This window comes from Canis lupus, chromosome 9, assembly GCF_003254725.2.
Source record: "Canis lupus dingo isolate Sandy chromosome 9, ASM325472v2, whole genome shotgun sequence".
NCBI lineage: Eukaryota > Metazoa > Chordata > Mammalia > Carnivora > Canidae > Canis > Canis lupus.
In genome coordinates, this window is record NC_064251.1 from 56694834 (window position 1) to 56720574 (window position 25741).

The following is a 25741-nucleotide window of genomic DNA, read 5'->3' on the forward strand; positions in this document are numbered from 1 at the left end:
TGGTCTTTCCCCTCAGGGGAGGAATACAGGGGAGACAGGGCCCAGCCTTGAGCTTAGAGGCGAAATGGGAAGCAAAAGAGCCCTGGCTGAGCTGGTGCTCCTGGACTACATATTATTGTATTGACCTTGGACAGATTCCTTCCTCTTTTGGGGTCTCAGTTCTCCCATCTGTGAAATGGGCACTGGGTTTTAGGAGGGTGGACACCAGACAGGCCCACACTGTGCCTCTCAAGCCTGCTGGCAGAATGGGAGAATCCATCTGCTGGTCAGCTGGACAACCTCACAGAAGGTATTGTATCATTATATACATATATCTTTAAGATTTTATTTATTTATTTGAGAGAGAGTGAGGAAGAGAGAGAGAGAGAGAGAGAGAAAGGGAGCACCAGTGGTGGGGAAGGGCAGAGGGAGAGGGAGAAGTAGACTTGCTGCTGAGCAGGGAGCTGGATGCTGGGCTCCATCCCAGGACCCTGAGATTGTGACCTGAGCCAAAGGCAGACGCTTAACCAACTGGGCCACCCAGGTGCCCAGTATTACATCCTTAGAACATTCCTAACCTTCAACTCAGCAGTTCCTTTCCTCAGAACTTATCCTGAGATGATAATTGAGGACTTTTGAGAAAGTTGGCTCAGAAGATGTTCATCAGAACACTGCCAACAAAGGAGAACAATAGGAAGCAGCCTAAGTGCCCAGCATCAGGTGAATGAGTCGCTGCTCTAGCAAGAGTCGTGCTGGATATTTCTAATGACATGCAAAGATTTTCACAGCACATTCATACACATTTTTATTGCAAAAACAATACATCTCACTTTTAAAATATTCCAACCCTAAAGAAAAGTATAAAGTAAAAACCGAAAGGTTCCCCCTTATCTACTCATTTCTACTGAAAGTTAAACACTGCTAGCAGTTTATTGAACTGTCTTGCAGATTTACATCAATGCACCTATAAACATACACATGTGTATTATCCAACATATACGTGAGATGATATTTTAATAAGGACAGATGTAGTTTCTTAATAAAATATTATCTAATTACATATATAATGCTAGATTGTTACTGCAATGACCCCCAGTGCATCTTGCCTCCTAGCACTGGTGCCCTGGCGTAGGCCCTTTCTGCACTGACTTTGGACCTGGCCATGTGACTTGCCTTGGGCAAGGGGACACAAGCAACCATGATGCAAGCTGGGGCTTGGTAAGTAGTTGCACTTGGAAGTCTGGTCTCTTGAAAACCCTTGGGATCCAGCCACCATGCTGTATGGCAGCTCAGGCTAGACTGCACAACGATTAGAGACCACATGCAAGGCCCTGGTGGATGAGAGGCCATCTTGGAAGCTCCAGCCCAGCCAAGCTTCGAGGTGAAAGCAACCATATGACCAAGTCCTGCTGATGCTTTGGGGAACTGAAGAATGGCCAGTTTCTGGATGGTGTGTTACTCAGCAATAGAAAATAGAAACATAGATTGTTTTGCAACTTAAAAAAAAATCTTAATACATACATATATCATGTATACGTCAGTTCATGTGGATGAACTCATCCTTTTTAATGACTGCATAATTTTCCATGGGGGGTCAATGAAGCATATTTTTTAAAATTAATTAATTTATTTATTTATGATAGTCACAGAGAGAGGGAGAGAAAGAGAGACAGGCAGAGGGAGAAGCAGGCTCCATGCATCGGGAGCCCGATGTGGGATTCGATCCCGGATCTCCAGGATCGCGCCCTGGGCCAAAGGCAGGCGCCAAACCGCTGCGCCACCCAGGGATCCCTGAAGCATATTTTTTTAAAAGATTTTATTTATTCATGAGAGACACACAGAGAGAGGCAGAGACACAGGCAGCAGAAGAAGCAGGCTCCTCGCAAGGAGCCCGATGTGAGACTCAATCCCGGGACCCTGGGATCACGACCTGAGCTAAAGGCAGATGCTCAACTGCTGAGCCACTCAGGCGTCCCTGAAGCATAATTTTCTCACCAATCTCCTACTGATGGATGTTCTTGGCTATGACAAACAGTTCTACCTCCTTGTGTGACTATCACTGCCAACCGACATTAGTGTCTTTAGAATAAATTCCCAGAAGTGGACTCACTGGGTCAAAGGGTACACATTTTAAAAGTTTGCACAGATACTTCTAAAGTCACCCTCCCAAATGGTTGTACCAATTTGCAATGGGTAAGTGGGTCAGGCTTCCAACCCTGTCTACACCTGGTATGATCCAGCTTGAAAAGTGAGCGTGTGAAAATATCACTGAAGTGGCAGGGCTGGGGTGCGGTGGAGGTGCAGGCCATGGGGAAGATCTGTTGTGGCTGCTGGGAACAGAGTCTGGGGCGTCAGCCCACATGCCCTCCCCCCCAAGTCCTCCAGTCAGTTCCTTCCTCTTCTGCTGAGGCAGCTGTGCTCAGCACATCCTCTTTCAGCGCTGCCCTTGAAGACGCTTCCCCAGCAGACCTGCCTCATGGTAGGCTCAGTTCCTCCAGCCTTAACCCCTATTCACAGTGACCCTTTGGCTCAGATGGGCCCTGGCCCCAGCCCCTGTCTTCTGCAGAGAGGAGCCTTCCAAGTTCACCTTTTGACTTTGGGTAAACCCTGATATTTTCTTGATGAGGGTGATAACCATACCAACCTTTGGGCTCTGTTGTTTATTCCTTCAGCAAATGATAATTTATTTATTTATTCCCTTAGGAAACAGATATTTCTTTTTTTTTTTTTTTGAAAGAGGGTTTTCTTTTTTTTTTTAAGATTTTATTTATTTATTCATAGAGACAGAGAGAGAGAGAGGCAGAGACACAGGCAGAGGGAGAGGCAGGCATCATACAGAGAGCCTGACGTGGGACTCGATCCAGGGTCTCCAGGATCACGCCCTGGGCTGCAGGTGGCGCTAAACCGCTGCACCACCGGGGCTGCCCGGAAACAGATATTTCTTCATTCATTCATTCATTCATCCCTAAAAGCAACACTTATTTATTCATTCTTTCTTTCCTTCCTTCCTCCTTCTGCAAACATTTACCATTCTGGCCTCTTAGCCCTCATGGTCCAGTGAGAGGAACAGGTAACTCCATAGGTATATATTTTTATGTACTTGTATATGGGGCTGCATCACCTGAAACCAAGTACAAGAACACAGAAACCTGATTTAGCTGGAAGGGCGGGGGGCAACTAGACGGCCATCTCGAGATGGAAGGAGGAGCCAAAAGGGTGGGAAGAAGGATAGCTGTTCTCCTGGTGGGTGGCATGGCTTATACCAAGACCTGAAGTACAAGGTGCATGTCCCATTCCTTTCTGGGACAGAGAGAAACTGAGTGCATGGTGAAGGGGAGAGAGAGGTCTGAGATAAGGCCCCAGGGGTCAGCAGGACCACACAGGCGGTGACCTTTAACCTAAGAGCACTGCGGAGTCATTGCCAGGATGGTAGGAAGATTAAATAAGATTAATGATGTAAAAGTCTTAACCTATGGTTAGTGCTCAATACATGTTGCTCTGTTGTTGTTGTTGTTGTTGTTATTATTTTGAACTTTCTCTACCTACTGGGTATCAGGCAAGAGAATTCCCTTTGATCCCAAGACGCCCTGACTAGTCTGGGCCAGCTGTGTTCCTTGACTGGGAAGGACTCCAGAAATAGCCCCAGTGTTTTTAGGAAATGGGATCCAAATCTAGAGATCATTATTAGTTCCTTGCCCCAAGGTCACCAGGGGAGGCAATGCTGGGATTTGGACTCAGTTCTCTGTCTTCCAGCCCAGTGCCCTCTCACCCCATCCCTACTGCTAAATGCAAGTTCTCATTATCTCCTTGCCTAGCCTGAAACCCTCAATGGTTCCACACTGCCTCCCGAATACCCACAGCCTAGCCCTCAAGACCCCCTGCTTGGGGTTACCTCTCTCTGTCACCTGCCATTAATCCACACCAAGACAAAAAACATTGTTTGATGTTCTCCAGAGGACACAAGGACGTGTGCTGCTACCAAGGACGTGTGCCATTCCTCCCCCCCCCACAACCTCCCACCAGGAAATTAGGAAGTAGGGGTACTCCAACCTTTTCTCTAGTCATTCTGCTCCCTATGGAGCCCACCTGTCCTCCTGGATTAGTTTCCTATGGCTGCCATAACAACTTCTCATAAACTTCGTAGCTTAAAACAACATAAATCTTTTAGTCTTATAGTTCTAGAGGTTAGAAGTCTGAACTGGGTCTCACTGGGCTAAAATCAAGGTGTCCCCCAGGACTGTGTTCCTCTGGAGGCTCTAGGAGAGAAGTCTTTTCCAGCTTCTAGAAGCTTCCTGCATCCCTTGCTTCATGGCCTTTTCCTCCATCCTCAACGCCAACGATATAACATGGCCCTTCCCATGCTACCATCTGTTTTTGATTCAGTCTCTTTCACATTGAGAGACCCTTGTGATTACATTGAGGCCACCTAGATAATCCTGGATAATCTCCCTATTTTAAGGTCAGCTGATTAGCAATCTTAATTCCACTTCTTGCCTTAATCCCCTTTGCCATGTAACCTAACATATTCACACTAATCCCTGGATGTGAATGTGGACACCTCTGCCAGGGAGTCATTCTTCTGCCCACTACACTCCTCCCCCTCACCTCCCCTCTCCCTTGCAGGTCCTGCCCTTTCTCACCAGGCAGCTGTCATTCAAGTAGGAACCGGAGAGGAAGTGTATGCCACCCACATTTCTGTAGAAGAAACAAAGACTCCTCACAATACACTTTTGTGGAATGTTTTTGAATTTGTAAAGGGCTTTCTCATTCTTGGGGGTTAGTATCACTTCTTTTACTCCACATCTGAGAGAACCATGGTTAGAAAGGTCAAGTGGCTGTCCCAAGGTCATAGGTCAGGAGTGAATGTTGCTGGGCTCACACCCGGGCCTGACCCCAGCTTTTCCCCTCCTTCCCCACCCTGCATGAACAGCCGCTCCTCCCCAGATCATCTTAATGACTTTCCAAGGGCGAGCCAAGGGAGTCCTGTGGCCGGCCAATCTGCCCTTATTCTGGCTTCTGGCCAGAAGTCATGGGGTCATACTTGAAAGACTTCCTCAAACCTTGCAAGTCTCTCTGGAGGCATCTGCCTGAATTAGAAGCAGGAACTGTTCCCTCCATGCTGCCAATGGGGCGGGGTGTCATGGGTGCAGGTTTCCAGGGGAGCTATTAATCAATGTGTTTCAAAAGCCTTAAAAGCCTGAATTCTGGAGGATTGGGGGGAATGGGGTAACTGGGTGATGAACATTAAGGAGGGCAGGTGATGTAATGAGCACTGGCTGTTATATAGACTGATGAATCAATGACTTCTACCTCTGAAACCAATAATACATTATATGTTAATTAATTGAATTTAGGGACACCTGGGTGGCTCAGAGGTTGAGCACCTGCCTTCAGCCCAGGGCATGATCCTGGAGTCCCAGGATTGAGTCCCACATCAGGCTCCCTGCATGGAGCCTGCTTCTCTCTCTGCCTATGTCTCTGCCTCTCTCTCTCTCTCCCTCTGTGTCTCTCATGAATAAATAAATAAATAAATAAATAAATAAATAAATAAATAAATAATTTAAAAAATTAATTGAATTTAAATATAATTTAAAAATATTTTTTCAAAAAAGCATGCATTCCTTTACCCATCAATGCCATCTGATGGAAATAGACAAATATGCAGAAATGCACATACAAGGTCGTATGCCGTGGCATTATGTGGAACAGCCAAACATCAAAGCCAAGCAAAATGTCTACCAGTAGAGTCTTGATAAAATAAAAAGATGGATCCATTGTGGTAGTACTACACAGTCATTAAGAATAATGTAGATCGCCATTTAGCAATATACAAAGACAGCTTCAAATAAGCACATGAAAGAAGTTCCATACCATAGTCACCAGAGATACACAAAATAAAGCCATCTGCCACTATATACCTATTAGAGTGGCTGAAATTAAAAAGAGTGACCATATCAAATATTGCCAAAGATGTAGTCACTGGAAATCACATATAGCGCTTGCGGGGCCATAACATGGTATGATGATTTTTTAAAAAAACTTATTCATGAGAGACAGAGAGAGAGAGAGAAAGAGAGAGAAAGAGAGGGGCAGAGACACAGGCAGAGGGAGAAGCAGGCTCCGGGCCGGGGACTCGATCCCGGCTCTCGGGAACCGCTGAGCCACCTGGGCTGCCCTGGTATAATGATTTTAGACAACAGTTTGGCAGTGTCTTAAAAAGTTAAACACTTACCATGTGTTTCAGTCATTCTACGCCAAAGAATTTACCCAAGATAAATAATAGCACAGGTCCATACAAAAACTGATATATAAATGTTTACAGCAGTTTTAGGTCTAACAGCCCCAAACTGGAAACAACCCAAAGGTCCATCACCAGGTGAATGGATAAACAAACCCGTATATCCACACAATGGAATAATGCTTATAAAAAGAAAGGGAACTATCCAATCCACACAACACGGATGAATCTCAAAATAATTATGCTAAATAAAAGAAGTCAGACAAAAAAGAAAGCATAGTGTATGATTCTATTTATATAAAATTCTAGAAAATACAAACTAATCAGTGGGACAATAAAGCAGGATCAGTGGTTGCTGGTGCGCATGTGTTTGGGGGAAGGGGTGGCAGGAGGGATTCCAAAACGCCATAAGGAAACTGCTGGGGGGTGATAAGCTTGTCGATGCGAATACGGTGATGGGCTCGTGGGTGTACACATATGTTGAAACTCATACTCTTTAAATATGTACCATTTACTGCATGTCAATCATACTTCAATAAAGCTATATTTTAGGAAAGATTGTCTCTTAAAAAAAAAAAGTAGGTTCCAACTGTATAGACAGTCTGATTTCCTTTCCAGGGGAGAAAGAAAAAAAAAAAAAGCCTTTGTGTGTGCACATTTTCTGGGTGACAGATCGGACGTGAAGTAGACTTTTTTCTCTAAACTCTTCTGTGTTTGCGCACAACCACACGTCTGAATTTATATTTATAATAAAACAATTTCCATTTTGCAAAAGGAAAACCAAACAAGGGCCCGAAGCAGGGCCCAGCTCCTCCCCCTGCCTGGTCCTCTCCAGCCGGAGCGGAGGCACGAGGTGACCCCGACTCCAGGACTTCCTGCGAAGTCCCCACGCACAGCGGCCCCCAGGGCAGTGACGAGCACAGCCCTGCAGATGCTTCCCGGAAGGCCGGGGGGGAGGTCAGCCTGGGCTAGACCAGTAAATCACCCGCGGAAGGGGCCGCAGGGTTTCCTCCGCTGAGGCTGGGGAAGATGCAGGCCGGGGTAGGTGAAGGAAGGGGCGGCCACCCGCACTTGGCTGTTCGCGGGGTGGGTAAAGACTCTAGCATACGGGGAGAGGAAGCAGCGCTGCCCAGCGTCGCCAGGACCGGGCCACTCCCGCGGGCCACTCCCGGGCTCTACGCGCCAAGGCCCGGCGGTTTCACTCGCTGTTCCTCTGCGCATGCGGCTCGCCTTCCGCGGGTAGTTCACGTGCCGGTGAGGACTAGTTCGGAGTCCCGTATAAAACCAGGATAGAGGGATCCCTGGGTGGCGCAGCGGTTTGGCGCCTGCCTTTGGCCCAGGGCGCGATCCTGGAGACCCGGGATCGAGTCCCACGTCGGGCTCCCGGTGCATGGAGCCTGCTTCTCCCTCTGCCTGTGTCTCTGCCTCTCTCTCTCTCTCTCTCTCTCTCTCTCTCTCTGGCTATCATAAATAAATAACAATTAAAAAAAAAAAAAAGAACCAGGATAGAATCTGATTGGCTCATTTTGGGTCACGTGAGTGAACCAGTCAGCCAATCGGGTGGGGTCCCGTATAATACGATGCCTTCTAAGGGGTTCTGCAGGGCTTCGCACCGGAGGGGCGGGCGGGGGCTCCCGGGGGCTCCCGGGGGCTCCCTAGCGGCTCTGGGCTTTGCTCTGCAAGGAGTGAAGACCTGGCTGGTGCAGTTCTCTGACTCTCTGAGGCACGGTGCCTTCCTAGGGCGCGGCTGTCCTGAGGGGCCCAGGCACTAGGAAACCAGCCTGGTTCAAGCCTCCTTCCCTGCAGTGGTGCCCCACCCAAGTCTCTACCATCACAGCCCCTGGCGGCGGCTGCTCAGACCCCTGCCCCAGGGCAGCAAAGCTCTGCCCCAACAAGGTGCTGGCGAAGTTCTCTGAGGAATCTGAACTAGGTAACGCCGAGGAAAGTCAGGCCTTGTCAGGAGAAGCGGGGGTGGAGAGGTACAGAGTGAGCAGAGGAGGCAGAAAAACGGTGACTCCAGGGGCCTTTTCATCACTGTCACCAGAGCTACAGTCATATGGCTGCAACACTGACACAACCGTTATCACAAAAGGCACAATTTAAAAGGCATGCTTGCAACATGCTAAGGAAATTCCATGCAGGAAGATGCTGGGTAGCAGACACCAGTGCCCACTGCAGATAGAACCTTGGAGAACCTTGTCTAACCACTAGTGTTTAATGCTAACAGTAACACTGATCTAGCATCTTCTACAGACCAGGCGCCCATTCCAAGCACCTCACTTATAGCTGCTCATGGAATGAGATAGGTAGTATTATCCCCACTTTACAGATGGGAAAACTAAGGCACAAAGAGATTCGGTAACTTGCCCTTAGTTCACAGAGACAGGATTCAAACGCCAGAGGCCTAGCTCAGAGGTCATGCCTGTAACCACTGCCCCCTAGGCACTGGTGTGTACTTGACACTGTTCCAGGCACTGGGGTACAGATCAAGACGCTTACCCTATTTTCTGGGCCTTACTGCCTGGGTGGGGAGAGACGTAAATAGCAGTGACCCATATAATGAGCGGTCACTGTTGTTTTAAGTGCTACAAAGCTTCGAGCTCTAAGAGAATCTAGAAAAGGACCATCCTTGCCTGGAGAGGTCAGAGAGGGCTTCCCTGCAGAAATGACACTGAGGGCAGAGTGTGTGGCAGGAAGAGGTCCAGGTGAGAGGGAACAGCATGTACAGTGTGCTGAACCACATTAGCTAAGCGCTTTGCTTACCCCAGGCAAAGGTTACAGGGCATGATAAGGCCCTGCCCTGGCCACCAGGTGACCGGCCATTCTCTCCATGACTCTGCCCCACCTCTCCACTGGCAATCACAGTTGAATGAATGACCATAGCTCTCTGAGGTGGCAGTAGGACAAACCCATGAATGTTTTCGGGAAAATGTTTGCTCCCAAGTGGCCCTGGAAGGACACTAATCACTTTAGTGCTCGGGTTGTGGGAGTCATGATGATTCAGGGAAAAAAGGCCACTAGCTGGATTCTGGAGGGAATTCAGCCACCCCAGCTGCCCATGTGTGGAGATGCTTATCAGAGGCCAGCCTAGGCATCGCTAGCTTCGAAAGTGGGGCTCTGGCAGTTTGCGCAAAGCAGCCCTGGCCTCTCTCCAAGGGCTTATTTTGGACACTGCTGGCTTTCCTAAATGAGTTAAAAAGCAAACTCTGGGGTTTTGAGAAGTGCTCTAGTCTCAGCCAGATATTCTTTTTTTTTTTTTTTAATTTTTTTTTTTTTTTTTTATTTATTTATGATAGTCACAGAGAGAGAGAGAGAAAGAGAGAGGCAGAGACATAGGCAGAGGAAGAAGCAGGCTCCATGCACGGGAGCCCGATGTGGGATTCAATCCCGGGTCTCCAGGATCGCGCCCTGGGCCAAAGGCAGGCGCTAAACCGCTGCGCCACCCAGGGATCCCTCAGCCAGATATTCTTGACAAGTATGGTCAGTTTCTGGATCCTAATGGCTGCAACAGGGCTGTCTCGATGAGAAGCTGGGTCACTCTCAAGGGTTAGACTTGGTAGGATGAGACAACAATTGGATCTCATACCGGCCAGCTGGGCAACGGTGACAGCAGGGACGGGGAGGGTAGGGGAAACGACTCTCTCCTACTCTCTCTAGGCAAAGCTGGTTTCGCCTTCTAGGAGGGAACATTAAAAATGTGCTTGACTTTTGGCCCAGAGATTCTGCTTCTGGGAATTATTCCCCAAGACGCCTCCTACCATCACACAGGGGCATTTACAAGGGTGCTCACTGCAGAATGGCTTGAAATAGTTAAAAACTGCGAACACCCCAAACATATCCTGATGGAACTGGCTAAATCTAGTGCGGATGTCCTCATCCCAGACAACTGCCGCCCCTGAAGAGAATGTTCCAGAAAGGCACAGCCTCTAAGAGTTGCTGCTAGTTAGGTACAACAAAACAAGACAAAAAATACATAAAAGTGATGAAATAATGTGTATTGTATTATTTCATTTTTGCTTTTTTTTTTCAGATAGTATTCTTGCAAGCTTGGAAAAAAAGATGATCTAAAGCATCCCTACTGCACTGGTAAACAGAGGTTATCTGTAGGGAGGAGCACCAAGGGAGGACTTTCATTTCTTAAACTTTTGCTTTCTATAGCATAAAGTTATGCAATGCTTGAATTTTTACTTTTGCTTTCAGATCTTTCTTTTTTAACGCAAGCATTTTACTGCTATAAACTTCCCTCTTAGTCCGGCTTGTGCTGCATCCCTGAGATTTTGGGACGTTGTGTTTTCGCTTTCATTTGTTTCCAAGATATTTGCTAACTTCCCTCGTGATTTCTTCCTTGACTCACTGGTTGCTTAAGAGTGTGTTGTATAGGGATCCTGGGTGGTTCAGCGGTTTAGCGCCTGCCTTCAGCCCGGGGCCTGATCCTGGAGACTCAGGATCGAGTCCCACATCCGGCTTCCTGCATGGAGCCTGCTTCTCCCTCTGCAGTGGTGTCTCTGCCTCTTTCTCTCTCTCTCTCTCTCTGGGTCTCTTATGAATAAATAAAATCTTTTAAAAAAAGAAAAAGAAAAGAGTGTGTTGTATAATTTCCACATACTTGTGAGTTTTCCATTTTTTCTTTCGCTCTTGATTTCTAATCTCTTTCCATTGCAGGGTACACACTATGTTTGAAGTCAGAGGAGCAGCGATGACAAAAGGAGAATGTCTCCGCAGCAAGGTAAGTAGGAGCGCAGGAATGGGATCCACACTGCCTGGATTTGGAGTCAGCTCCCTCATAGACTACCCACGTGATCCTGGCTGTGCTGTCACTGCTCTGTGCCTCAGCTTCCTTATCTGTGAAATGGAACATACAGCATAGGGTCTTGTGAGGATGAAAAGCATTCACATGAGGAAAACCTGAAATTAGTGCCTGGGGCCCATACAATAAGTGCTCAGGGAAGCGTCAGCTGTGGTGGTGGAAGAGGAGGTCAGGACACTGGCAACTGCCCAGTCTGAGGATGTCTCCACTGAGCCCAGTTATAAGCACATGTGTTTGCACTCCCTGCCCTCCAGGACCAAATGGGTCCCTGACCCCTGACCTGTAGAAGGGTTGCTGTCAGCCTGTCCTCTTGTTCATTTGTTCCTTCCTTCCTGCATTCAGCACTCCCTCACTGTCCCCACTCCCTGATGTGCTAGGCCTTGGAGCCAGTGGGGGCGGGGAGGAGGACAGACATAAACTCTTCTGTGAAATGGGGATGATGATTATTTAAGCTGCTTTAACAAAATACCACAGACTGGGTGGTTTATAAACAACAGAAATTTATTTCTAACAGTTCTGCAGGCTGGAAGTCCAAGGTCAAGGCGCCAGTAGATTTGGTATCTGGCAAGAGTCTGCTCCCTGGTTCACAGCCAGCTTTCTTTGGGCCATGTCCCCACATGGCACAATGGGGGAGGGAACTCCTGGGAACCCTTCGTAAGGGCACTGTTCCCGTTCATGAAGGCTATGCCCTCATGACCTAATCACCTCTGAGAGGCCCCCCCACACCCTAATACCATCATGTTGGAGGTTAGGATTTCAACATATGATTTTGGGGGGAACACATTCTGTCTATAGCAATGATACAACCACTTGCTGCAGGCTGTTGGTGCTTGAGGGGATCTTAGAAATACAGTCCTTAGCCCAGGGCATGGGCCCCCAGGGTGAGGTCAATACACGGAAGCTGTTGTTTAGAGAGCAGTGACAATACCAAGGGCCTCTTATCTATCTATCTATCTATCTATCTATCTATCTATCTATCTATCTTTAAAATTATTTATTTATTTGGGGGGGAGCTGAGGGAGAGGGACAAGCTGACTCCCAGCTGAGCTCAGAGCTCCATGTAGGGGCTCGATCCCACAACCCTGAGATCACGACCTGAGCTAAAATCAAGAGTGCAGTGCTTAACGGACTGAGCCTCACAGGCACCCCTCTATTTTTTTTTATTTTAATTTTTAATTTTTTTTTCCCTCTATCTATTTTTAAAGTGAGCTCTGTGCCCTCCTTGGGGCTCAAACTCATGACCTCAAGATCAAGAGTTGTATGCTCTAAGGACTGGAATCAGCCAGGCACCCCCATTGAGGCCCATTTTTAAGGCCAACCCCCTTATGGTCAACAATATGCTGCCTTGGGGTTCATCATTGGTGTTGATTTCTAGCCATCTCTCCTCATGCCTGCACCTGTTCCAAAATCTTCATGGAGGTCAGAACTCTTGTCTAGTTGTCCATTCTTCTGTCCCAGTGCTAACATCAGTGCCTGGCACAGTATGGACAATCAGTTTTGTTCTAGTCAAATAAGCACTATTCTAACTGCTTTACAAATATCAACTCATTCTCTACTCATAACACTTCTGGGAAATAACAGAGAGTTTCATAACTTATCCAAACTCACAGAGCCAAAAAAGCAGCCAAGTCAGAATTTGAACCCTGGGCGATGTTTGCTGAAGAAAGGAAGGAGAGTGAGGTGCAGGCTCTGGCATATATAGTTTTGAAATGCAGCCTCAGGGCAGCCCGGGTGGCTCAGTGGTTTAGTGCCGCCTTCAGCCCAGGGCGCGATCCTGGAGACCCGGGATCGAGTTCCGCATTGGGCTCCCTGCATGGAGCCTGCTTCTCCCTCTGCCTGTGTCTCTGCCTCTCTCTCTCTCTCTCTGTGTGTCTCTCATGAATAAATAAAATCTTAAAAAAAAAAAAAAAGAAGAAAAGAAAAAAAGAAATGCAGCCTCAGAGAGCAGGGCCTTTAGCAAGCACTGATTTCCAACCTCATTGCTGTTCCATAAGAAGGAAGTGGAGACTAAAGTCTGGGAAGGTGGGACCCCAAGGCCAACCAAGAGATTAAAATTTGGAATTCCCAGGCTACAGCCCTGTGATCCTAGACTGTTGGGAATTCGGGGTGTGTCAGGTATTCCCCGCTGTCACTGGAGAGAACTTCACCATGAGTTGAGTAGAGAGGACAGTTTACAAAATACGGTGTGATGTTGGTAGCTAATGCTTGATGAGCACTACCCAGGTGCCAGGTCATTTGCAAAGTCCTTTTGTGTGTGTGTGTGTGTGTGTGTGTGTGTGTGTTTTTGTTTTTCAAAGTCCTTTGTATATATTATGCCCTCGTTGAATCCTCAAAAGAATTTCATGAGGCAGGTATGGCCACTAAACCCATTTTACAGCTGTTAAAACTGAGGTTGAGAGACTCTAAGTGACTGGCCCCTAGGTCATTGAGCTAAGATGAGGAGGAGCCTGGGACACACACACACCCCACCCCTGTCTGCTCTCTGGTCCCTGCTGGAGCCCTTGTCCCCCTCTGCTCCTCCAAAGCCTCACTGTTAAATGATACCACATTTCAAAATCTTAGCTGTTGCTGACAGCAACATGGGGGACTGTGCCTAAGGATTCAGAAAATAAGCAGAGCTCAGCAAGGGCTGAGGGGCTGTGTATGTGCCTAAGAGGACAGGGAGGTGACCTGGAAACACCTCTTCTTGGTAAACAGGGCCCTGATCACTGGGTGAAAGGTGTCGGACTCCTGACCAGTTATGTAAACCCTGTGTTCACCTGCTGACTTCTGGCCCACTGGGTGGGGGTCTAAGAAGGTCCAGAAGTCTACCTCTCTCTTTGCGGTGTGTGTGTGTGTGTCTCATTTTAGTGCACCTCACATACAATCAGGCTGCTCAGACAAGGATTCAGCCAATCCATCTGTCCACTGTGCTTAGGCCCAGCAGGGCCACAGGGCCACCTGCCAGAAATGGGACTGCTGCTTGCTCTTGATGCCCCCTCAAGCCCTCTCCAAGACTTTAGTTTGACTTTGCACAGGAGTTCAACTGGACTCCTTTTCCTAAGTGGTACTATGCCATGCACTTTCCCCTCATACTTTATCTAACTGTGCAAAGGGGTCATTATCTCCATTTTATGGGTGAGGACACTGAAGGTGAAAGAGGTTAATAACTTGCTTGAAGCGATAGGGCTAGGGAGTGGCAGGGCTGGCATTTGAATCCAGGTCCCTTCAGGCAGAAGGAAGGTTCTGGGAACTGTGTTCTCATGAAAGAAAGATCTGGAGATCCAGGTGACAGGCAGAGAAAGGAAAGTTAAGGAAGTTAAGTTCCTGACTTTTATAGGGAGGCAAAGGCCATGTAGGAGCTGGCCTGGGATAATCACATCACCCTCTCTCTAACACTTTCCATGGTTCCCCATGAGCTTTAGGATAAAGCACAGCATCATTATCATAGCCTGCCAGGCCCTCCTGTGGGATGGGGCCTGCCTACTTTTTGAGCCTTGCCCTCGCCTCTCACAGATTCTGGGCTCTTACATCTTCTCAGCTTAGACTTCCCACCAATTCCCCTCTTTCCTGGCTGACTTCTGTCCACTCATTAGGCTTGGCCTTACATGCCTTTCCCACTCGGAAAAGCCTGCCCAGGTCATGGACACCAGTTCAGGCCCAGTCTGCATCCCCACCACTCCCTGAACGCTCCTTGACCCCCAGGCATACCACAGCCCTCATCGCTTGAGCCACACCTGCCTGCCCATCTCCAGCCCTCCCCCTTGCGGCCCAAGTCCCAGAGCCGATGGTGTGATAAGCACCTGGGAATGAAACATGGAGAGAAGATGTGCTTGGCCGACCTTGGAAGGCTGGGGACCTCGAAGGCAGATAGAGAGCGAGGTAGCAAGGCTGCTGGGCTGCCCTGCAGGTTGTACTAAGACAGTACTATAAGAGCAGGGCCAGTGCTCAAGAGCCCAGAACACAGGCTGGAGTTTGGACTTTGTCCAGTTAGTGATTTGGAGTTCTGGGCTTAAGGCACGCTAGAGCCAAAGCCAGGGGTTAAGAAGGTAAGGCTGTTCTCAAAGCCATAGGGAAAGACAGGTGGGTCTGGGGAAAGCCACCTCCGGGTCTCTGGACAGAATGAAAATGGGGTAAACACAGTGTTATGTTTCAGCCTGGGAATCGGCCTGATTTTGAACAGTGTCGAGTCAGGTATCGGGCCTCGGCCTTCGCATACTCACTGATTGAATCTCCTCAACAACCCCAGGAGGCAAGGACTGCTGTGGGTCCAATGGGACAGATGGGGAAACTGAGGTTCAGAGAGGTGGAGTGACCTGCCCCAGGTCACACGGGGACTCTCTCTATCCCTGCCTTAGTTGTAACTCTGTCTTGTAGCTCACTCAGAGGTCAGGGGGATCTAGACTGTCTAGACCTGTACTGTCCAATATGGTTGTTGTGAGCCACCTGTGCCTAGTTAAATTTTAAATTTAGATTAAATGGAGTTTAAAATTCAGTTCCAGGGCAGCCCAGGTGGCTCAGCAGTTTAGCGCCACCTTCAGCCCAGGGCCTGATCCTGGAGACCCAGGATTGAGTCCCCTGTTGGGCTCCCTGCATGGAGCCTGTTTCTCCCTCTTCTCCCTCTGCCTCTCTCTCTCTCTCTCTCTGTGTGTCTCATGAATAAATAAATAAAATCTTTAAAAAAGTAAAATTCAGTTCCATAAATAAATAAAATAATAAAATAAAAATAAGATTCAATTCCTTAGTCACACTAGCCACATTTTAAGTGCTCAATAGCCACATGTGGCTAGTGGTTATCACACTGGATAGTGCAGGTATGGGACATTTCTACCGCCATGGAAAGTACTATTAATAATGCGGGTCAAGGGATCCTTGGGTGGCGCAGCGGTTTAGTGCCTGCCTTTGGCCCAGGGCGCGATCCTGGAGACCCAGGATCGAATCCCACGTCCGGCTCCCGGTGCATGGAGCCTGCTTCTCCCTCTGCCTGTGTCTCTGCCTCTCTCTCTCTCTCTCTCTGTGACTATCATAAATAAATTAAAAAATTTAAAAAAATAATAATGCTGGTCAAGACTGTGAAGGTGGACAGGTCCTCAGAGACCATTTAATTCAATTCAATGCTCCTATTTAACAGACAAAGAGAGGGCAGGGACTGGTTCAAAGTCATACAGTGAAAAAACAAAAACAAAACCAAAAAAAACAAAGTGAGTTACTGATAGGGGTGGAATTCAAAAGCTGAGTTCCTCACTCCCAGCCTGAGCTCTCTCCACTGAAGGAGATTGACTCCTGTCTCTTAGCTGGGGCTTCATGAGAGGCTTCTGTGAGGCAAAGAGGGACCATAAACTAAGTCTAAAGACAATCGATTAAGTGGAAGTAATACTTTCATGTTGAAATTTAACAAAGGTTGATATCCGCAATATGTAGTAAGCTACTACAAATAAATAAAAAGATGACTACTCCAATTGGAGAAAAGGACCAAGGATAGGCCAGGCAATTTACAGAGGAAATGAGAATTGCCAAAAAGATTCTAGTGAAAGAAACTTACAGTAGTGTAGCTTTCTGTTGTTGTTGTTGTTGAACAGATTGGTAAAGATAGAGAAAATGTGGGAATGGATGCTATCTTATACTCTTGGTAGGAGTAGAAATGGATCCAACCTGTTTGGAAGGCAGTTTGGCCACACTTTTCAACAGTAAATATGTAAATTTTCTTTGAATCAATAATCCCTGGGCCGGAACCCAAGGATGCCTGATTCTGGGTCTCGTGTTCTGAACCATGACTACTCTCCATGAGTGATGGTCAGGCTTCGGTTGGAAAGGGCGGAATCACTGGTCAATGGGGAGGCTTGTGGATTTGGCTGTGGGAGGCTTCAGCAGGATGGACCCGCGTGGGCGAGTTCTTTGGAGCCTTTATTTTCTTATGTTACTGGCTCAGATATTAGCCAGGGGCCCAGCACCAATCAATACGCGCTTGGTCAGCTGCCGTGATGGCTCAGCTGCCATTCCAGTTCTGCAAATAATTGGAGCCCAGTCACCGGTGAATCAGCACTGGCCGCCCTTGGCAAGCAAGGCTGGGAAGGCAGCTTGGCGTGGCAGTTTGTGCTGGGTGTCAGGTGACAGAGAGCAAGCCAGCTGGGTAGCTGCCCCCAGAGTGATTTGGGCAAGTAACACCCCAACTTCAGTTTCCCCTTTCTTTCCCTGTTTCTTTTCTTTTCTCCTTTCTTCTCTCCTCTCTCCCTCTTACCCTTCCTTCCAAAGACTGCCAAGTGTGCATCACTTATTGTGACAGCAAACAGAAGGCAGAACCCTTGTTTTCTCTGCACACAGATGGTTGGTAACTTGGGGGCACAGAGAGTGAGTGTTGTGCCTGACATGGGAGAATGGGGTGGGAGAAAATGCCTGAGCTGAAGCTTGGCACCTGGTAGGCGACACCAGGTGAGCAGGGGACAAGACTGAAACCTTTGGACAGGGCTGAGGGAGGCAGACAGTGAAAGGCTGAGCAGTTGCTTCCAGAGGATCCTGGATACCAGGCTAAGGACCTTTGATTTTATCCAGAGGGTGATAGAGAAACGTGGTAAGGCTTTGTTTGTAATATCCTTATAACAATATATTACTGAATTACAAAATGAATTCATCATATTACAAAAAACAATATCCAGGGCAGCCCAGGTGGCTCAGTGGTTTAGTGCTGCCTTTGGCCCAGGGCGTGATTCTGGAGATCCAGGATCCAGTTCCACGTCAGGCTCCCTGCAAGGAGCCTGCTTCTCCCTCTGCCTGTGTCTCTGCCTCTCTCCCTCTCTCCCTCTCTCTCTCTCTCTCTCTCTCTGTGTCTCTCATGAATAAATAAATAAAATCTTAAAAAACAACAACAACAACAATATCCAAAATATCCATTAAAATAAAGTAAAAATTTCCCTCTAAACTCTCTCCCCAGACGGAAGCCTCTGGTAACATTTAGGGTGTATTCTTCAAGATTCTTTCCTATGCATACAGAAATATATCCATTCTTCTAGACAAAAATAAGCTCACCCTTTACATACTGTTCTGTGACTCACTTTGCCATGGCAGGGTGGACATTTCCCACCTTGGCACACACACATCTCCTATGTCCTTCTCAGCAGCCATGTGGCATCTCATCAATGACACTTGCCTTCATTTGACAAATACTGATTGAATTCCGCTGTGTACCAGACACTGTTCTGGGTGCCGAGGATGGAGCAGAGTAACAAAAAACAGTTTTGCCCTTAAGGCTTCCAGCTTCCTACTGGCAGACATCAGGCTGCTTTGATATTTTTGTATAATATACAAGGGTGCAGGGACCATCTTGCATGTGTATTTGCTTGCATGAGTGAGTACTGCCATTGGGTAACCTACTTGAAAAGGAATTGTGCCCCAGGGTGCCTGGGTGGCTCAGTTGGTTAAATGTCGATTCTTGATTTTGGCTCAGGTTATAATTTCAGGGTCCTGAGGTCGAGCCCTACGTTGGGATCCACGCTCAGTGAGGAGTCTGCTTGAGGATCGTCTCTCCCTCTCCCTCTGCCCCTCTCTCCCACTCATGCAAGCACATGCGCTCTAATAAATAAATCTTTAAGAAAAAGAAATTGTGCACATTGGATTTTGGTAGTTACTGGCAACATTTAAGAGTTTTAGAGTAGGAAGAGATGTGGTTATATCTACAATTATCTGCCCACCCGTCCATCACCCTGTCCATCCACCCATCCATCCTTTACCCATCCATCCATGCATATATATGCACATACATCGTGCGTGTACCTGTGCATCTGTCTCTTTGACACAGTTATTTATAAAGTGTCAATCATGTGGCAGGCCATGAAATGTACATCCAGACACCATGAATGAGGCATCTGACCCTGTGAAGCTCCTGCTGTAATGGCACAGAAAGAGAGAGAGAATGAGAGAAAGAGAGAGAGAGAGAGAGAGAGGTAAGCAGTATCACAAGAGTTTGTCAGGCCAGACGAGGGCAAGGATTCTCTCAGGCCTCCTGTTTTCTGCAGGTATGATTCTGTTCTCTGTTCCCCCTCCTCCTTCCTGACAGGGGTTATGCTCACTCACAGCTACTTGGAGAACCAGGTGGCATTCAAATTCAAAACCCTGGGGATATTCAAAAAGCTCCACTTGAGAAACTATAGCTGTTTCTCAGGAAGTGCTGAGCTCTTTCTCTGCCATGTGTCCCCTTCTCTTCATAGTGCTCTAGTGTACTAGTCCATCTCCTATTGGCATGGCTGCATTAGCTTCCTCACCTGTCTGTCCTGTCCTTGTTCTTTTTTTTTTTTTTAATATTTTATTTATTATTTGAGCATGCACACAAGAAAACACAAGCAGGGAGAAGAGGCAGAGGAAAAGGGAGAAGCAGACTCTGCCTAGCAGGGAGCCTGACGTGGGGCTCAATCCCAGGACTCCAGGATCATGACCTGAGCCTAAGGCAGAAGCTTAACTAAATGAGCCACCTAGGTGCCCCCCTGCCCTTGTTCTTGCCTGCTGGTAACCAATCCATTCTTCACATAAAAAGAACTTTGAAGGAGGCATTTTGGATCTTGTCACTAACCTGCTTGTATCCACCCTCAAAGATAGTGTCCCTTTGGGCTTCAAATAAAATCTCAACTCCTCCCAGGCTCACAGAGCCCATGTCAGCAGGCTCCTTCCTGACCCCATGCCTCTCACTCCCCAAACATGCCAATCCCTGCCTCTGCCCCCAGAGCTTCCTGTGCTTGGGTCCTCCTTATTATGTAGGTCTGTGCTGGGATAATCCCTCACACAGGCCAGGAAGGACAGGCTATGGTTGGGATTTGGGTGCTGGGGAAGTGTGGAAGTGCTGGCCTGGAGCTCTGTTATGACCACTCACTCAGATCTCTTTGTCCCTTCAGGCCTATGCCATTTGCAGGTGTGGCCTCTTGAAGTCCTCACAACATTCTGAAAAGGTTGGTTTCCTTCCTTCCTTTCTTAATTTTTCAGTAAGCTCTATGTCCAATGTGGGGCTTGAACTCACAGCCCTGAGATCAAGAGTTGCATGCTCTACCCATTGAGCCAGTCAGGCACTCAGGTTGGTATTCTTATTCCCCTTTTTCAGGTGAAAAACTATGGCTTGGAGATTAAAAAAAAAGGGGGGGGTATATTTTCAAGATTTCTTTCTATGCATGCAAAAGTACACCCAAAGTTTGTGTGATGCTGATTGATGGTCAGTGTTAAGTCAGCCGGATTTTTTTTTTTTTAAGATTTTATTTCTTTGGGATCCCTGGGTGGCGCAGCGGTTTAGCGCCTGCCTTTGGCCCAGGGCGCGATCCTAGAGACCCGGGATCAAATCCCACATCGGGCTCCCAGTGCATGGAGCCTGCTTCTCCTTCTGCCTATGTCTCTGCCTCTCTCTCTCTCTCTCTGTGTGACTATCATTAAAAAAAAAAAAAAAAAAATTATTTCTTTGACAGAGAGAGAGCACAAGCGGAGGGAGTGGCAGGGAGAGGAGAAGCAGGCTCCCCATGGAGCAGGGAGCCTGATGTGGGACTTGATTCCAGGACCCTAGGACCACAACCCAAGCCAAAGGCAGATGCTTAACCAACTGAAGCACCCAGGTGCCCAAGTCAGCCAGATTTTTCAATCCTGCTCTGATGGCTTCAGAGCAAGTGGTCCTAGCCATATCATCCTGAATCTCCTCGTTATGTAGAGTCCTCAGGCCTCAGTGTCCCAAACCGAGGCCACACTGCCAATGTGCAGCAGAGCCAGGATTCTAACATAGGTTTGTCTCACCCCAAATGGAGCATCCTGAACTGGCACCAGGTTTTCTCCCTTCCCTAGGCACTGTCTGGGAAATGAGGAAAGTTGAAACTTCCGGGGCTCCCAGCCCTGAGGCTACAAAGAGATAAATACCCAAACCGGGCTGAGTCTGGCAGCCAGGCCCACCCTGCTTCCTGTTAGAGCAGTTTGGGGTTACTCGTGGTCACAACTGAGGAGCCAGCCAGGCCTTGAGACTTCTTTGGCTGGTCTTCTCCTCTAAAATCCCCTCCTGGGGTCAGGTGGGCATGAGTTCTTCCCCTGTGGAGTAGGCCCAGCCAAGATCAGGAAGGACAACACACCCCACAGAGTGGGAGGCACAGATTAGCCCTTTACTACCTGTGCTCCAGGGTGAAAACCTTATTCAAATTATCTAAACTCTCCAGGCCTCAAGTACCCTGGCTGTACATGGATGCACATAATGGCAGCGAGAGCTGCTATTACCACTTTTCACCTATCTGGCTTCATTGTGTTTCCTAAATTATGAGATAAACTGGAGAGAAGTACAGGTGGCTACCCCATTTTATGGCTGGGAGGCAGAAAGAAATCAGAAATTTGAGCCCTCGGTTACATGTCTGGACCTAACTCAGCCTCAAGTCCAATCAATTTTTGTCTCTCAAGTGCCTCTCAAACCCATCCTCTCATTTTCTTTCAGCTCTGAGGTTCTGCCTTCATCATTTCTTGCCTGGATCAACACAAGGCCCCTGACCCCTGTTTCCCATATTCTCTCCTCCACACTACCTGCTGCCAGAGCCAGCTTCTTACAACAAAAAACAAGTCTGAGTCACGCTCCTGTTCAAAATGTGTGAGTAGCTCCCCTCCTTACTCTGGTCTATGAGGCTCTGTAAGATCCAGCCACTGCAGCTCAGGTCTTCCAGCTGTATCTCTTGCGCTCTGCCTCTTTCGAATCTCAATGCAGCCAGGTGCAAGTACTCAAAGCTTCTGTGGGCACCACATTCTCTGTCCTCCAGGCCTCTAGAGGCTCTGCATGGCCCCTCCGCCCCTCCCACCTGACTCAGGGTGTGCATCCTTCTAAGACTTGGATAACTTTGTGTGAGAAGCCTTATCCCTTGGACCATGCATCCCTGCCTCCACTGAGCTCATCCAGTCCCCTGTGCGACCACAATCACAGTTCTCATCTACCAGAATTGTTGCTGCCTGGGTCCCAGGCTGCTTCTCCACCTGATCTTGGTCTTGAAGAGGCTGGAGAGGGGAGAGCCATCGGGGGGGCTCACTGCTGGGTCCAAGCCTGGTTCCGAGCAGTTGCTCTTTAACATTTGGGGACCAAATGAATGAACTACAATGTGTCCCGGGTCTGAGAAGTACGGGGCTCTGGAAGCGGTCTCTGTACCCAGGGCAGTTAATGTAGTCAGAGAGACCAGCACTAGCTAGCTAAGAAGCTAACCGACAACAAAAGGCTTGGGAAGCAGCTTGAGGAAGAAGCTGGGTCTACACAGGTTGCGTGATGAACTGCGCCAAGTCACTTCCTCAGCGAAGCCTCTGCAGACATTTCTCAGTGCTCACAACTAGAGATTCCCAGGTGAAGGACCTGCTCGGTCTAGCCCTGGCCAGCTCTCTGGGTGTTTTTTCTGAAAATGGGACTCACCGCCTCCCGGCCTGATTCAGTGGCTAACGAGCTCAAATCTGGGGGGGGGGGGGGGGGGGGGGGTTGTGGGGTGGGCATTGGAGGGCCATTGCAGCTACAGTGTTCGTGTTGTTTCTTCTCATTGTTTCTCCTTTTCTTCTGCTCGCGCCCCCCTCCTGGCCGGACCAGCCCGAGCTTCCCGCCCCGCGACCTCCCACTGCCTCCGCGGGGCCCCCTCTCCCTTAGCCTCCGCTCCGCCCCGGCCGAGGAGGCGGGCCCAGCCGCGCGGCGCACCAATCCAACCGTCCTGAGCCGCCTCGGCCTCCCGCGAGCCCCGCCCCACGCCGCCGCCCTCCAATCGCGCTCCGCGCCCGCCCAGCTAGGGCGCCCAATAGCGAGCGGCTGGGCCGCCGGCGCCCCGCCCCTCCCGCGCTCCGCGGCGGCTCCGCGGGCGGCCGCGCTGGGCCTCAGCATTCTCCCGGCGGCGCCACACAGCGTCGGTCCCTGGCGGCGGCGCTGCTGCTCGCGGGGTGCAGGGCGGAGGCGGCGAGCGAGGCGGGTGCCACCGGCCGGCCGGAAAGGCGCCTCAGCTCCGCCGGGGCCCGCGGCGCGGGACCCAGGACCGAAGAGGAGGCGGCGCCCCGGCTGCCCGGGCCCGGTGCCTGCCCCGAGGGGGGCCGCGGCCGGCCGTTCCTGGCCCGGAGTGTCCCCGCCGCGTCTCCCGGAGAGGCCCCCAGAGCTCCCGGTCGCCCCCTGGGGGTGCCTTCAGCCGCCCCGGACTCACCTGCGCGGGCCGCGGCGCCCAGGTGCGGGGGCGTGTGCGCGGCAGGGCGCCTCCCCCGACCGCCAGCGGGGCGGGGCGGGGCCGTCCTCCGCCTCACCGGTCCGCCCGCCGCGCCCGGTAGCGCGGCGAGAGCTCCCCGGGGACCGCGGTGCGGGATGCTGCCCGCCAGCGCGGCCGCCCGCGCGCCGCCCACCACCCCAGCCCCTGCCTCCCGGGCCATGCCCCGCCGTTTACATGCCGGTGAAGCCCCCGGCCTCTCCGAGCCCCTCCGAATCCCGGCGTCCCGACGGTGAAGCCAGCCGGCCCGCGAACTGGACTGGTCGCTCAGACCTGGGCCCTCCGGACTCCGATCCCCGCCCGCTCAGCCGCCTCCGCCACCATCTGGGCGGGATCGGGCTCTGATGTTTTGAGGAGGGGGTGTGGTGTAGGGAAAGGAATCCTGGGGATTTCTGGCTCCCCCCCCCCCTTTTTTTGGCCTTCGGGGCTTCAGACTCAGGGAACTCGCTCATGGCTTTCTTGATGAAGAAGAAGAAATTCAAATTCCAAACCACTTTCACCCTGGAGGAGCTGACTGCGGTCCCCTTCGTGAACGGAGTCCTCTTCTGCAAGGTCCGGCTGCTGGATGGCGGGGATTTTGTCAGCTTGTCGTCAAGGTAGGAGCTGGGGCAGTGGCGTCTGCAGAGGAGGGCGGGGGGGGGGGGGATGATGGGCCAGATCTAGCCACTTGGCACATGGAAGCACCCCTCTGGGCTCAGAGAGTCCTGGGGATTATGTGTGTCTGGGGCAGGTTTGCACAAGGCAGGGCTGAGTGATGTGGGAGGTCTGGGCCTGAGCAAACTGGCAGGATGCCGGTACCGTCTGCAGGTGACCAGCTGGATAGGTGTGGGTTCCTTCTTTCAACTCCCTCTTGGGGCCCTGCCCACAGGCTCATTCCTCAGACCTGTGCAAAGAGCCCACTGGGGTTTGTGCCTGGAAGGTCTGAAACCGAGAGGAGTATTCCACGCCACCTTGCACCCAGCTGGCCGCTTGGGCTGTCATATGATTTAGAGCCTGGGCCAGCCACAGGTTCCCAGGCACTCCCGGTCTGGCTGGAGGGAGGTGGCTGGATTTTGGCCTGCCCAGCCCTCTCTGAGTGTCTGTCCTCTTCTGGCTGTGGCTTGGACTGCTTTGCATTGTAAATGCCCCTGTCAATGAGCCTGCCCCCTCTCTGAAAGAGGCTCAGTCCAGTTCAGTGTATGTGTTCTTCCCCATCCTGCAGGTCCAGCTGTCCAGCTCATTGCTGAGGGTGACTGAGTTCCTGAATGACTGGGCCTACCTGGGGTCACACAGTTTCAGCTTGCGGGGGTGGGGGGTGGGTGGGGGGTGGGGGGGTGGGGAGTGTCTCGGAGTCTGACAGATGGGGTTTTAAGTCCCAGCTCTGTCACTTCCTGGGCTCAATAACAGGTCTCTGTCAGAGTTGTGGAGAAGTTTCAGTAGGTAGAGTGCAGTACAGAGCCTGGCCCAGTGCCTAGGACATGCTGGTTCCCTTCCCTGGTCTGTCCCTTTGCTCCTCTGGCCTCGTTGTGGGCCCAGTTAGCTGGAGCTGCCATACTTGAGCTGAGATGGAGAAACTGAGGCCCAGAAAGAGAAAGTGAGTGGCTTTCCAGGGACCTCGCAGGAGGCAGTTGTCAACTGAACTTGGCCTATTTGGAGACCTGTTTGATGAATCTGGTGGTCTGAGAGGATGCAGGTGAAGGGGTAGGCATATAGCCTAACCCAGATTTAGGAGTCTCTGGTGCAGACAGGGCGGGGTGCCTTTTCTCTGCACTTGGGCCCACTCAGGCCTGGAGGCTCCCCAGTCTGCCAGGAACTGCTTATCTGAGGAATTCACAGAAGGGCTGCCCTTTGCTGTGGGGGCTGGTGGCAGTCTTCTGCTGCCTGGGAAGGCTGGGATCCCGTGGCCACCCACAGAGCAGCCCGAGGTTTGGAGGGGTGGGAAGGATTGTGCTCAGGGCTAGGGTCTGGGGTCTGACACTCACTGGGTGATCTTGGGCAAGTTACCTAACCTCTCAGATTCTAAGAACCAGCATTTGTTGGTGCTGTGCTCCCCATTTTACTAGCACTTCTTCCCTAATTCCTGGACTATCCCATGGAGGGGCGTAGAGATGGGGGGGGGGCACTGTAGGATTATTATCCCCATTTTACAGAGGTGAAAACTGAGGCTCAGGAAGGGAGTGATTTGCTTGAGCTAATACAGAAGAGCCCAGATTCAGTCAGGGTGTGCTTTTAACCACTATCTTGTTCTACCTTTGAGCCTTGCTTTCCTTGTCTGTGAAATGAGAGAAGTCATATCTGCCCCCAGAGTTGTGAGGATAATGGATAACGGCTGTGCCACGTCTGTCTCGGGCAAATTGTTGCAGCAGTTGTGGTTATTATGGCGGAGGGGTCCAGGCTCCAGGCCCTAGGCCTCCCACTTCCCAGGGACCAGCTGGAGTCAGCAGAGGGCCCACATGTGAGCTAGGGGTGGAGCAGGGTTTTAGATCCCACCAAGCAATCAATATTCAGCCTCAGACTGAGGTCACCTCCCAGGCACTGGGGCCATTGTCATCC

The 25741-nt window shown here is 50.1% G+C and overlaps 1 protein-coding gene and 2 long non-coding RNA genes across 7 annotated transcripts in view; 2 read left to right on the forward strand and 1 right to left on the reverse strand.

Moving 5' to 3' along the window:
• The first annotated feature begins 9532 nt into the window (after window positions 1-9532).
• On the forward strand, window positions 9533-21617 carry LOC118355782 (uncharacterized). 3 transcript variants are annotated; one of them, XR_004818910.2, is made up of 5 exons: window positions 9533-9773; window positions 10248-10303; window positions 10880-10943; window positions 19883-19936; window positions 21439-21617. It is a non-coding gene; the product is annotated as an uncharacterized LOC118355782 (long non-coding RNA). The 3 variants fall into 3 exon arrangements; XR_007413092.1 differs by having other exon boundaries at window positions 9533-9692; XR_007413093.1 differs by lacking the exons at window positions 19883-19936; window positions 21439-21617 and adding an exon at window positions 18445-18578.
• LOC118355781 (uncharacterized) lies at window positions 10198-21745 on the reverse strand. Of its 2 annotated transcripts, none has more exons than XR_007413090.1 (2): window positions 21610-21745; window positions 10198-11059 (listed from the first exon to the last, which is right to left on the reverse strand). It is a non-coding gene; the product is annotated as an uncharacterized LOC118355781 (long non-coding RNA). The 2 variants fall into 2 exon arrangements; XR_007413091.1 differs by lacking the exon at window positions 21610-21745 and adding an exon at window positions 18771-20391.
• A 1648-nt stretch (window positions 21746-23393) lies between these two features.
• FAM102A (family with sequence similarity 102 member A) overlaps window positions 23394-25741 on the forward strand; it is a 34121-nt gene continuing 31773 nt past the window's right edge. The window contains exon 1 of one of the 2 annotated variants that reach the window (XM_035721111.2): window positions 23394-23805. In XM_035721111.2, coding sequence (XP_035577004.1) covers window positions 23660-23805 — 146 coding nt within the window. In that variant the 5' untranslated portion in view covers window positions 23394-23659. The remainder of the gene's footprint in view (window positions 23806-25741) is intronic. The other variant, XM_025475266.3, reaches the window with a different exon arrangement.